This window comes from Hibiscus syriacus, unplaced genomic scaffold, assembly GCF_006381635.1.
Source record: "Hibiscus syriacus cultivar Baekdansim isolate YM2019G1 unplaced genomic scaffold, ASM638163v2 tig00005406_pilon, whole genome shotgun sequence".
Taxonomy (NCBI): domain Eukaryota; kingdom Viridiplantae; phylum Streptophyta; class Magnoliopsida; order Malvales; family Malvaceae; genus Hibiscus; species Hibiscus syriacus.
This window is the reverse complement of record NW_024062056.1, coordinates 45,351-58,143: the sequence shown is the minus strand read 5'-3', so window position 1 is coordinate 58,143 and position 12,793 is coordinate 45,351. Positions and strand designations below refer to the sequence as shown.

The 12,793-nt window shown below is 34.0% G+C and overlaps 2 protein-coding genes and 1 pseudogene across 3 annotated transcripts; 1 reads left to right on the top strand and 2 right to left on the bottom strand.

Moving 5' to 3' along the window:
• Positions 1-3,049: 3,049 nt before the first annotated feature.
• On the bottom strand, positions 3,050-4,768 carry LOC120199235 (elongation factor 1-beta 1-like). Of its 2 annotated transcripts, XM_039200392.1 has the most exons (6): positions 4,557-4,768; positions 4,334-4,450; positions 4,179-4,239; positions 3,908-4,016; positions 3,681-3,796; positions 3,050-3,415 (listed from the first exon to the last, which is right to left on the bottom strand). In XM_039200392.1, exons 1-5 carry the CDS (start codon positions 4,640-4,642, stop codon positions 3,759-3,761), a joined length of 411 nt encoding a protein of 136 aa, XP_039056323.1. In that variant the 5' UTR covers positions 4,643-4,768; the 3' UTR covers positions 3,050-3,415; positions 3,681-3,758. The 2 variants fall into 2 exon arrangements, with proteins under 2 accessions (XP_039056323.1, XP_039056322.1); XM_039200391.1 differs by lacking the exon at positions 3,050-3,415 and having other exon boundaries at positions 3,687-3,806.
• Positions 4,769-5,477: 709 nt separating this feature from the next.
• LOC120199202 lies at positions 5,478-9,988 on the bottom strand (annotated as a pseudogene).
• Positions 9,906-11,924, top strand: LOC120199233 (60S ribosomal protein L7-4). The gene is made up of 7 exons (XM_039200390.1): positions 9,906-9,970; positions 10,263-10,441; positions 10,539-10,636; positions 10,716-10,773; positions 11,114-11,193; positions 11,285-11,387; positions 11,569-11,924. Exons 2-7 carry the CDS (start codon positions 10,265-10,267, stop codon positions 11,782-11,784), a joined length of 732 nt encoding a protein of 243 aa, XP_039056321.1. The 5' UTR covers positions 9,906-9,970; positions 10,263-10,264; the 3' UTR covers positions 11,785-11,924.
• The last annotated feature ends 869 nt before the right edge of the window (positions 11,925-12,793 follow it).

Here is a 12,793-nt window from a genome sequence, read left to right as displayed (position 1 = left end):
TGACTTCTACCTCCTGCTTGTTCCAAATGGAAGACACCCAATCGATCAACAAGCATCCATACTTCAATGGAGTCAACTACCGTCATTGGAAGAAATTAATGAAGCTATTTATCTAATTCAATTATCTTGATGCATATCGAGAACGACTACTCTTCTCCAAAGAAGAAGAAGAAGGACTGGAGTGTCCAAGAACGGAAGAAAGCTCAACTTAATGCCAAGGTCATGCATATGTTGTTTTGTGCATTTAGTTCCGAAGTAAATGAATGAGTTTCTTCTTGTTCAAGTGCTAAAGAGCTTTGGAATAAGCTCGAAAAGCTTCATTGAAACAAAAAAGAAGAACCAATAAATTTAGTGTCTCTAATAGCTCGTGAAGAGCCCGATGTATCTTCCAACTCAAATTGATTAAATTCATATTCTTTTAATGAGTTACAAGATGCATACGATAAATTATTTTTGGAGTTTGAGATCATGAACTCCAAATACAAGAAATTGATTTCTAAATTTAAAGTTGAAAATGATTATCTTTTGAGAGCTAAAATGAATTTTGAAAACCAAAATGAAATTTTGAAAAAAGATTTAAGGCTTTTAAAAATGAAAATTGAAAGTTTTGAAAAAAAAAATTTTGATTTAAAAGTTAAGCTTAAATGCTTAACAAAAGAAAAATAAATCATTTTAAATAATTCATCTAGTTTAATAATGACATAATACTCACATTGTCATTATCATAGTCACAATGAACATATTTATCCCATAAAGAAAAGAAAATCTTTTAAAATTAGACAAGTATAGATTTCTAAGGGAACAAGGGACATTGAAACTGACGTCTAAGGATCTAAAGCAATTTATATACCAAAATCTACTTAAATATCTCTTGTAGGTGTGTGAGAGCAATGGTGATGAATGTGAAGAAATTGAGATTCTCTAACCACATTTGAAAAAGGAATGGGTAACCTCCAAGATTAATGTTCTTATTTTGGTTATTTGGTTGCTCATTTAGTTTTAGGCATGCATGAGTTTTGATCTTAAATGGTTATGTTTTGTTTTTCATCTCATGTATGCTGAAAAGGTGTTATGATGAACATTTTAAAGTTTTAATGATTTTTCATAATTTTTAATTAATCATAAAGAATTTTGGTTAAAATTGATTTTCAATACAAATGATATCTCTCTAACAATTGATATCAACTTTTCAAATGCTTTGATTTTTTTTTTTAATTTTTGACCTAAATTTAAAAGTTTATGCATGTGTTTTTAAATGCAAAAGATATATCTCTAACAATTGATATCAAATTCTTCAAATGCATAACATTTTTTAAGTTTTACGTACATGTACTTAATTTCAAAAATTGGTATTGCATAAAATATTTTAAACTTTGATATATTGAATTTCATGTGCTACTAACATGTTTATTATTTTTTGTTGAAATTCAATTTTGTTTAAGTGTCAAGTTTTTAAAGTAATTTTTTTTGTTTGGGATGCACTTTTTGAGGGGAGCTTTGATTTTTCAAAAGCTTTTAATGTCAAATTTACAACTTACTCTCCAAAGTTATTTTTGAACTTTAAAGTTGAATTACTTTTATTTAACAAAAAGGGGAGAAGTATGGTTTAAAAAAATTCATTTTCTTAATGAAAAAGGGAAGCTGAACAGTTTCACATGTTTTCCAAAAATAAGTATCTTTTTAATTAAATATTTTTAAGGGGGAGTTTTGCCAAAAACAATTTTTCAAATGTTTTGTTATATCAAAAAGGGGAGATTGTTGAACTATATTTTGATATAACAATTTAAGGCAAAATGTTTTTTGACTTGAATTGAATTTATTCAAAATTTTCAAAAATAATTCAAAGTCTTTAAAAAACTTGGAATTGAGCACAAAACAATTTTCTGAACAAGAAGTATCAATACCTCATGAACAATATCGATACTATTATATGGTACCGATACCAAAGGTAAAGGAAGTATCGATACTCACTAGGTATTATTGATACTACCAACATTGCTCAAATTTCAGAATGTAAAAAATGGTATCAATACCCAAAAGGGTACCGATAATACTTTATATAGTAGTATCAATATCATAGGCATAGTATCGATACCATCAAGCCCCAACGACTAGTAACGATTAATTGAATTAAAAATAACAAAAGTAGTACCGATACTCCCTTTAAGAGTACTAATATCATATGTTCTTAGCAGTTTTATTTTGCACGAAAATCGATCCTCAACGGCTCTAAAACACTCTCAACGGCTCTAAAACACCTCTTAACGGCTCTAAAACACTCTCAACGGCTAGAAACGACCACAACAACATTACAACATATAAATACAAGTAAAGTACACTTGAAGAAGGGTTAGAACACCTATCTAAACAATCAAACACGAGAGAAGAGCTTTTCACTTTTTGTTCCAATTCTCTTGTAAATATTTATATTTTAGTGAGTTAAATTTTGTAAACACCTACTTTAGAGAGATTTTTTTGTTTACTTATTTTATCCTTTTGTAAATGGGTTTTTAGTTCTATCTTAACCAAGTAAAAAGATGAGTTTGTAAATATTACTCTTGATCCTTGAAAAAAAAATAACAAATTAGTGAATTTGTTAGAAAATCCTTAGTGAGGAGCTAAAGTAGTGGAGGTAGACTTAATTGAGAAGTCGAACCATTATAAATCATTGTATCCATTGTCTTATCTTTTACTCTCCTTACTCTCTAAACAAACTTTTATCAATTCACCCCTTTGACATTTTTCGATTGTTTGATTTGAGCCTCTTTGATCCTAACACTTTTGTTAATAAGATAATGGTGTTAGTGACAAAACGAAAGTGTTAGTGATTGTTTCATTATTTTTGAATCTTCAATGATGAAAACAAAATATATCAAATACCAAATATCAAATACCCATAGAGATAGCCAATCGATTCATAGTAAAATATCTACCATGCATTCGATTTTCACCGATACGTTAAAGGGATCAAACAAGAGCAGTATAGACGTGCATTTATATGATCGATTCTGTAGTTAAATAGCTTGCGCAAAATCTCTTCTCTCAACATCCTTAAACCGAATCAAAAACATTAAACACTACACCAGAATATCCTTTTAGCAAGACACCATCAAGTTCTTAATTTAATCTATTCCCAAGCAAAAGCAGTAGCAATCACAGCGAAGAAGAAAATCATATTAGGGTAAAGCAAGGAACAAAAAAGGACCGAACATGGCTGAAATTGGCTTACGATGTTGTTGGAAAGGAACGCCCTCATCTAAATTTTGTTGAACGCAACGATGCCACAGCTCTGAATATATTCATTGTGTGGTTCAGCTGTGAGGTGCTCCTCGATAAGTGTATCGACGGAAACTAGATCATCAACTATTGTAAGCATGATCTGGAGCTTCTTAATGCCATATCGCAACCAGTTTCGCTGCACGTAGATTATGCAAAACCGTGTGATAGTTAGGAACATGCATGTAAGCAGCAGTTGTTTCATGCATTTAAGATCTCATAGAAATTAACTGTTTGCTCTGATTCAAAGGTGAGTCCCGGGAAGGGCAGGAATGTATCCATGTTCGGTATGAGTAATGTTAAATTTTCCGTACGTTTCAATACCCTGGTCGGGTATAAGTGCCTGGTGTAATTACTTTAAGGAAAATGGAAAACCGGATCAAGAAATTAAAACCAAACCATACATGCTCCCCACAGAAGGCCAGGCATTTCAACAGATCGAACAGCTTCTTCCAACTTCTTCATATCTCAGTCTCATCATCTCATGGTTTAACATCCAAAAGCACTGAAGATTTCCCACCTGAAATAACCTAAAATTGTCATGAAGACAACAAAATTCAAAGTGCATTCGAGTGACGAAGACATATGTTCAACTCGCAGAAACCTAACATTAATCGACACAAATACTTACTCTCTTTCTTCTTAGCTGTCTTTTCAGCGGCTTCCCTCTCCTCTGCTGCCTTTTTTTCTTCCTCTTTTTCCTCGCCGAACAGATCCATACCATCGTCTGCAGCAGGAGACTACCAGAAAAAGGAAAATTGACTAAACAATTACAGTAACAAAATCGATAATTAGACTACTAATGCACAGATTCGAGCTAAGCTAAAACACAACAATAAAACTACTTGAATCTCAAGCACACTCAATATTCAAAAGTAGAAGTTAAAATTGAGTAAATGAACCTCAGCTTTAGCTGGGTCAGTTTTGCCACCAAGTGAAACCCCAACAGCTTTCCCAGGGAAGCTACAGAAAAACCATTATAAACAAACAAATGCATAACCTTCAGATTCAGAACAAATTCTAAGTACAGATGATACCAAGTAAAAGGGCATCATACCTTGTGGCAAGATGGGACGACACACAGTTATACCACTGGCTCACACTGGGAAACGAATCGCCAGAATTTTTCAAAACAGCTGCATAAACTTTTATGTCATCCTTGGTCAGCTTATCCCTGGGAAAGAAGAAAGAACAAAAAATATCCACTAAATTTACTGTTAATAGTCAACGAACATGAAGTGGTCGAGATAGAGATTTTGAGAGAATAGTGAGAAATATACCCAAAGATGTAAGATTTGCCGTTGAGGAAGTCATTAAGGGATTTAAGGCCGGATTCAGTGTGGAGATCTGAGAAAGTGATGGCCATCTGTGGGAGTTTGAAGAAGGAGAACAGACGAATTGTGGAGAATCTGAGCAAAATTGAGGCAAATTCGGGAGGAGAGGAGAGTGAGAGCTCGAGTAATTTTATATGAGTCAAACTATGAGCTTCAAAAAAAACCCTAGAATTTATAAATGTAGGAACAATTCTTAGATTTGTCCGAAGGACAATTATCTAGACCAATTGATTTAGCTTGACTTGTATGAAGTCAGATTTAATTCTGGATTTTTTTATTTTAAATATTTTTTTATTTAAATTATATTTTATTAATTTTAATTTATCAAATATTAAATATTATTATCTTAATATTATTTTAAATGTTAATTTTTTTATAAAGTATTTTGTACTTAAAGTATTAGTTTTAATCTATTTTAATATTTTTTTAATATTTAATTTTTGTTTTATTTGAGTATCCCACCGTTAATAACTTAACACGTTTAATATCTAATCTATCAATTTTGATCCGTTTTAGTAACTAAATTTAAATTTATTTTCAAAACTTAACATTAAATTTTGAATGAGTACTAAATGAAAACAAAAAAAAATAAACTTTAAGTATGATTTTTTTTTAAAAATTAAAAATTTAAATACAAAAACAAACCAAAATTAATAGTTAAGATATTAAACACATAATTTATATTATATTATCTTTAAATGAAGTATTGTAACTATTGTTCGAACAAACTCTTAATCCCATCTAAAGTATAAAAAACCAAGTAGCTACTCAATTACAGTACGAAATTTTGAGTAACGCTTGAAAATGGTCGAAAATTACACAATTCTATGTTCTTTTAAGGTACATAATTCTAACAACAAGTTTCTTTTATATATACAGTAGTCCACTGCATCAACATCTAGACTCTCAAACAATATTTGATTCACATAGCTCCCTCCAAATTAGCATTGCCTGCAACTCTACCACTGCTGGAACCGGCAATATATCCACCAGACCAAGCATTCTGACAAAACAAGAACCAAAGTCAATGTGATAAAAATACACACCACTCTTCTCACCCGCAAACAACGCCACTAGGGTAGAAAACAGGGCAGGGCGGTCTTTTACTAACCCTTAGCTTGACTCGATTTCCATGCATTAGTACCCGAAACCTGTCCAGATTTTATTTAACATTATGGTCCTCAATGCTAAGCCCGACATATACCATCCCCGACCCAACCCTTTTTAATAAAAAATGACCCTCCGTGCCCATGATCCTGATTTTCAAGAGAAACCCGCCTTATAAGATCAAACTGGTTTGGAACTCAATGGTTTGGGTTGTTCTGTCAACCCTCGCCACCACCTTGACGAGGTCAAAGTGCTTTGGTACTATGCAGTTGGCAATCGGCTTCTATTAAAGTTCAACTACAATGGTGAAATCTACTTTCTGCATTTACCATATACTAGGTACCCTTGAGACACTATAAATATAATGACAGCTTCCTCTCCTGGAAATTGAAACCAGCGGTTACCCCATCAACGTTTAGTACCTGCAATTGAGTTTCAAGTTCATCAATGCAAGAACAGCCTAAAAAATTCACTACACACGCTGGCTCACAAAACTACAGACTCAATCGAATCAAAAATCAGAACCATGCATGTAGTTAACTACCTCTCCTGCAAGGTATAGATTTGGTTGGATTCTGCTTTCCATCGTATTCAGATGGATCTTCAACAAAGCAAGAAAATAAAGTCAAATATCTAAGAGATACAGGAAAGAGGGATAAAAAGAGACTAAAAAGTGTGAACCCCAGACAGCGGGACTCCTCCGGCAGTGACAAATCCATCCTTAAATTGGCCCTTCATTAAAAGGATAAATGCATCAGTTCAGAAAAGTAACCAACAAAAATATTGAACAGATTTAACAGGTTTAAGAATCACCTTTCCTTTCACTTCGAATGTGCAATGCTTTAAGAGATTTGCAATAGAAACTATAGAATTATTTGAAACTGAAGCCCACAAAGTATCCCCCATTAAACCCTATGAAAAAGGGCTTTGTTTATAAGTTCAACTGAAAACAGCAGATATAAAAGATGAACTATAAACTTTCAAATTGAAACATTCTCTAACCTCACGGCCCAATATATACTTCCAAAATCTTTTAACGAGTCGTAAATCCACAGGAGATGAATTCAGTACCTTTTGTTTCTGGACAAAGATAGATAAAGAAACAAACAACTTCTATTAAGCATGCTGTCACTAATTTACTATAGACTATCAAGCCCACAAATTCAGAAGTTACGTGGGATAAGTCAAGAAAAAAATACAGCTAGTAGATAGAGTAGAAAGTCAAGAAACAACTTTAATGGAAGCATCCGACAAGGATACGTTCAACTTTTTCTAAGATTTTCAAGTTTGTACTCTCATGTCTGGATTAGAATTGGGTATGGGTGTCGGATACAAGTACTTTAAGAAAAATGAAGTATACAGGTGCTTTTGCCGTATGCAAGCATTCAAGACAAAGATCTGTAATGTCAGATAGTAGATTCCGCTGTTATCCTGGTTCAAGCTATAGATAAACTAAAAATGCCAGTCTACATGCCTCAGACTATGGAATCAAGATAACAAGTTGAGTTCAACCTGAATAATTACTCATACCTAAAAAATATTAAATGTTAACAGAACCAATTCAAGGCTCCAACTGTAAGCCTAAAGGCAGATAATAGTGGATTCAAAATTACCAGAAACCTATTTTTCTGTTGACTCAGCACGGATTTTAGATCTTCTATATGCAAATCAGGTACAAAATCCACAATTAGTTTCCCTGCATTGAAAAACAATCAATTTAGGAGATCAACTACAAATGTTGTATAATGGGGCCGGGTATGATAATGTACTCACCTTTTTAATCTGAGGTATACAGATATCGGGCACCCCAAGCAGATAGCCGAAGAATTGCCGGTCCACTAAGACCCCAGTGAGTGACTAACATGGGACCAACCTAATATTCCAGAATTATCAGTTAGTGGTTATAGGATACAAGCTAGTGAGCATTATTAATACACTATAACATCAGAAAACACATGCCTGGGTAAGTTGGGGTATGTTCCTTTGAACATTTTCTAATTTCAGCTTCACAATAACCTTTGAAAACGTAACCTGAAGACATAGAAAAGGAAAAGGAAAAGGAAATAACAAATCAAGCTTTGGAGAAAATAAAATAATGGACATCAATTGCAAATACCACACACGTTTGAATTTGAAGATAGAAAAGCATATCCTGGAAATGATAGAAAAAATTCTTAGATGGCGTATGCTTTTGCAAGATAACTTTTTATGGTCAGCTCATACTGAAAACAAAATTAGTTCAGTATTTATACTGAAATCTAAAATAGCATGATTAAGGGTTTTCCAAGCAATCATTTCCCTATATTGTAGAATAACACAATAAATTCCTAATTCCAAGATGCGGAAATGATCATAATAGGACAATGTGCACAGGCTGAGCCATGGAGAAAGTTACCCCTTATAACTCTATCAGCTGTTCATCTTCGATCCTAAAAGTGAATAAACTTGACACCGGATCTATGATTGAATGACCAAGCTGAACAGCAATACTATGACCCTGTGAGATGAGAAAAAATCATTTATCAGAAAACTCATTGCACTTATGCTAATATACCATCCATGCATCCACACCTGCGGGCTACTTCCACCAGCAATCAACAAATAATCAGCTTCGACAAGTTCAACATCCTTGAGTGTACGTTTCTCGATCTTGAGAAGGAATTTTCAGCTAGCACTAGCCGATGCACTGGTCACAAGTTTCCCGGTTTGCACAGAAACTGGTCAAGGGAATTGGTACCATTTTAGCATTGGCAGCTAAATTAATATGCTATAATATCATGGATGGATTACAAGCCACCATCATTTATGCACTCAGCTTCTTTTCTCTCTGATATCTAGCAGAAGGAGGAGGATTGCCATCCATTAAAGACACCAAACAAAGTTCTATGACTGTTTAGTTATTTTTATAGTTAACTCATTTACGACGTGTTTGATTTACATTATCAACAAGAACCTGCTATAATTTTAAGATTTAACATTCATATGCAATGCAATGACGATTTAAGTTTTCATGGTAACAAAGAAAGTCTTTCATGTTGAAGTAATAAACATATTGCTACTATGAGACTCAGATTTGGGTGTGTGCGTCAGATATTGCATACATCTGTGACAGGTATATTTATTTATTTCAATTTTTTAACTATTTCAAGGGTCATTGGAAGGTACCCCATTAATCTATGTCGAAATATGTGTCAGCCTGTCAGACATGGGTACTCCAAGAAAAATGGAAAGTCGGAACAAAATAGCCAGTTGTTACAATCAATGTGCAAAGAGACATACCTCCCATACACTTTGCCTCAGATAAAAGACAATCAATGACTGACGAAGAACTGTTGTTGACAGGAAACACTCTTCTGTCGTCTTCGGTCCGTGACATATATGTATAAACTGCAAATGTGAAATAATGAAAGAAACAAGAGGAAGACAGCAACTTTCAAAAACTATACTCGGGTTTAAGTGTATTGGTCGGGTATATGTCCAATGGGCATATTAAGGCACGATATCATACACAAGTAGTTTACAGAAAATAACCTTCAAATCCACCCCTCTATCAACAAACAGGACATTGTATCCATAAGGCCATGCATGTAGAAAAAAGAACCTCGCAATTCTTTGTTACCTCTAGGATAATGATCTGCCAAAACATTAAGATTGGGAGCCACAGTTTTAGCTCTAATTGCTCCATAAACTCCGGCGGCTCCACCAGCAGCTCCTCCGCACTTGGCTTTGAATGTCCCATTATCAAGACATTGAAGAAAAAAACAAATATAATCATTAAAAAATGAAAAGAATAGCTGAAATGGTTCATTTACTTTCTGGGGTTTGTCTTTGAAGATTGCAGTTAAGATAAATTTCGTCGTGTTGACCTTGGGCGCCAAAAGTACCGCGCGAAACTGTAACTCATGCTGGTAGCTCGGATTGCTGGGGGAAAATGGCAGCTAAGCCAAAAGGTTCTATCAAATTCGTATGTGTCAACACCAGCAGAGAAAGATGATTTTGTATAAGAGAGAGTTGGGCCGGACTCTAAAAATTAAATTTTTAGTTGGATTTTGATTTTAATTCCCTTTTTAATTATTCCGTTTTCGTTTTTAACCCAAAAGCTTAAACCCGGCCCAAATATGGCATCCGGTAGACAAACAGTACTTTTAACAACCCTAGAGTCAGGTCAGGAAGCCTTATATTAGTCAGCTTATACACAAAACCCTAAACTCTCTTAAGCTGCCGCAGCTGAGATCATACACTCTGTAACAGAGGTGCTCGCTTTGATTCATTTGTCTTATTAAGCCTCCATAGTTAGATTTAATGCTTAAATCATATTAACTGTTGTTTATCAGTCAATGGAATGCCATGGTTCTCGCTCTAATTCCATTTTTATAAACAATTGATTATTAGAAACAATGGGATTTTCTCCATTTTTTAAAGATCTTATGTAGTGATATGCTTTATTAGGACAACCATTTTCGTTGATTCTTGTTTAGGGACTATTAGATATTAAGTGAAATTTGTTTTCCTGATTTTCTCTGGTTTCATATGATTTTTGGGTAGAAATGGGTGAGGAAGCTAAGGCTTTGGTTCCTGAGTCATTGTTGAAGAAGAACAGGAGGAATGAAGAATGGGAGCTTGCCAAAAAGCAGGAGAATGAAGCTGCTAAGAAGAAGAAAGCTGAGTATCGGAAGCTGATTTTCAACAGGGCTAAGCAATATGCAAAGGAGTATGAGGCTCAGGTAAAAATTGTGATGTTCCGTTTCGGATTTATGTTTATTGGTTTCATCAGATCATAAAAGCGTCTGAATCACGTTGTGCGTGGTTGGTAACTGTTAGGAAAAAGAGTTGATTCAGTTGAAGAGGGAGGCAAAATTGAAAGGAGGATTCTATGTTGATCCAGAAGCTAAGCTTTTGTTTATTATTCGAATCCGTGGGTACGTGTTTCTTGTGACATTTTAATGGTTTATGAACCTAAACTCTAAATAGTAATATTGTACGAATGTTTGTTTTCAGTATCAATGCCATGCACCCGAGGACACGAAAGATCTTGCAGCTCTTACGTTTGAGACAGGTACTTACTGAATCTCCAAAGAAATATGGTCTGTGTGAATTGATTTCCCATTTTCCTTTTGTGTTTGTTGTGTGCATCAAGTGTGGTTCCTTTTGAACGGTTAGATGCATGTGTTAACTCATAAACAAGGTTCTTAACTTTGAGGTCGTGGGATTGAGTCCCACGGAGGGCATTTCATAATTCGGAGGTCTTCTTCGGAAGCTGCTCTCATCCTGTTGTTGGGGGCAGCCTACTATCTTATCTTCCCCTTACTCCATTACATATGAGAATAAGGGACAACCATTTTATAAATAAACAAAACCTGAATCTGAATAGTTGTTTTTGCTCTTACCAAATACAGATTTTCAATGGTGTTTTTCTTAAAGTTAACAAGGCAACGGTGAACATGCTTCACTTGGTTGAACCTTACGTGACTTACGGGTATCTTTTGCCTTTTGTGTATCCACATTTTCCGTTTTAGTACTTTTATATGTTTGATGTATCTTATTTCTGAACGGTGCTATGGCTCTAGATACCCGAACCTCAAGAGTGTTAGGGAATTGATTTACAAAAGAGGCTATGGGAAGTTGAACAAGCAGCGAATTGCTTTGACCGACAATGAAATTGTTGAGCAGGTCAGTATCGTTTTTGCATTTACAAAGTTCCATATTGGTGTAGTAAGAGAGCTTATGGATGAACATATCTTCTATCTTCGACTCCATGTTTGAATTAAGGGTATTTGAATAAAAATGGACGAGAGATGAAGTGACATGGTTGATGACTAAGCATGTTTTTTAATCTTGTGTTGCTCTTTAGGCTCTCGGCAAGTTCGGTATCATCTGTGTCGAAGATCTCATCCACGAGATAATGACTGTGGGACCTCATTTTAAGGAGGCCAACAACTTCCTTTGGCCCTTTCAGCTCAAGGCACCTTTGGGTGGTCTAAAGAAGAAGAGGAACCACTATGTCGAAGGAGGAGATGCCGGCAACCGCGAGAATTACATCAATGAATTAATTAGGAGAATGAATTAAAAAATGAACTTGGGTATTATATTTCTTTTTGCTTTAATTGGATCTGATCTAAATTTCTGTTGGAAGTTAAGAGTTTTGTTTAAGACAACATGGATATTGCTTTGTGCTGCCTTTGTTCTACATTTTGTGACTGGGCTTTCTCAATGTGTTTTGCTTCTAAGCTACTGCCAATGCTTAATATATATTTAATTTCTGTGCTGGATCTGATATTTGGAATTTAAATTCACCAATTATTATTAAATATTTGTGGATGTTCAAACTTTCGTTCAAATTTTAAATTCTAATAATTGTACTTGTAAGTAGGGTTGCACAGAGGTCGGATTTCAATCCGATCCGGTTTTTTCTCATAGAAAAAAAATTGGTTTATAAAATAACCGGTTTGGTTTTTAACCGGTTTGGAGGGCCGGATATCTTAACCGGTGTAACCGGTTTCGGTTTTAAAAAAATCGGTTTTTTAAAAAAATTGGTTATAAAAAAACTGATTTTAATATTATTAAAATTATATTGTCATCAATTGTAACAAAGTTTACGATAATTAAAATCTATTTATACATGTTTAGGGTGATAAAATGATAATTTTTTAAAGAAAAAAACGATCAAAAACGGTCACAAAACCCCCCAACGGTTATATTAACGGCTAATTTTTTAAACCCAGACCGGATTTTTTTTTTTCGGATAAAAACCAGTTTTTTAACCGATTTTTTTCAAACCGGTTTTTTATCTGGTAAAAAAACAGGTTTAGGCTTTTTTTCCAAACCGGTTAAAATAACCGGTTTAAAAAAATCCGATCCGGTTAAAAAAATCGATTTTTTTCAAATCTGGTTTTAGATATTTTTTTTCGCAAAATCGAGTATTCAGATTTTTTGTGCACCCGTAAGTACAAAAGTTTTATTTTTGGGAAAAAAAAGGTCCACCAATAAACTTTTCTTAAAAAATAGTATATATATAATGATTCATAAATTTATTTTATTTTCGGGTAAATTATGCAAATAATCTCTTTATATTTGAC

What these genes read in the sequence shown, in the direction of transcription:
- LOC120199235 (XM_039200391.1), bottom strand. Translation starts at nt 4,642, where the DNA reads ATGGCCATCACTTTCTCAGATCTCCACACTGAATCCGGCCTTAAATCC. An exon ending in GGCAAATCTTACATCTTTGG is followed by an intron (nt 4,451 to 4,556) that starts GTATATTTCTCA and finishes CTTCTTTCCCAG; the next exon opens with GGATAAGCTGACCAAGGATG. An exon ending in GACAGCTAAGAAGAAAGAGA is followed by an intron (nt 3,807 to 3,907) that starts GTAAGTATTTGT and finishes TGACAATTTTAG; the next exon opens with GTTATTTCAGGTGGGAAATC.
- LOC120199233 (XM_039200390.1), top strand. Translation starts at nt 10,265, where the DNA reads ATGGGTGAGGAAGCTAAGGCTTTGGTTCCTGAGTCATTGTTGAAGAAG. An exon ending in CAAAGGAGTATGAGGCTCAG is followed by an intron (nt 10,442 to 10,538) that starts GTAAAAATTGTG and finishes GGTAACTGTTAG; the next exon opens with GAAAAAGAGTTGATTCAGTT. An exon ending in ACAATGAAATTGTTGAGCAG is followed by an intron (nt 11,388 to 11,568) that starts GTCAGTATCGTT and finishes GTTGCTCTTTAG; the next exon opens with GCTCTCGGCAAGTTCGGTAT.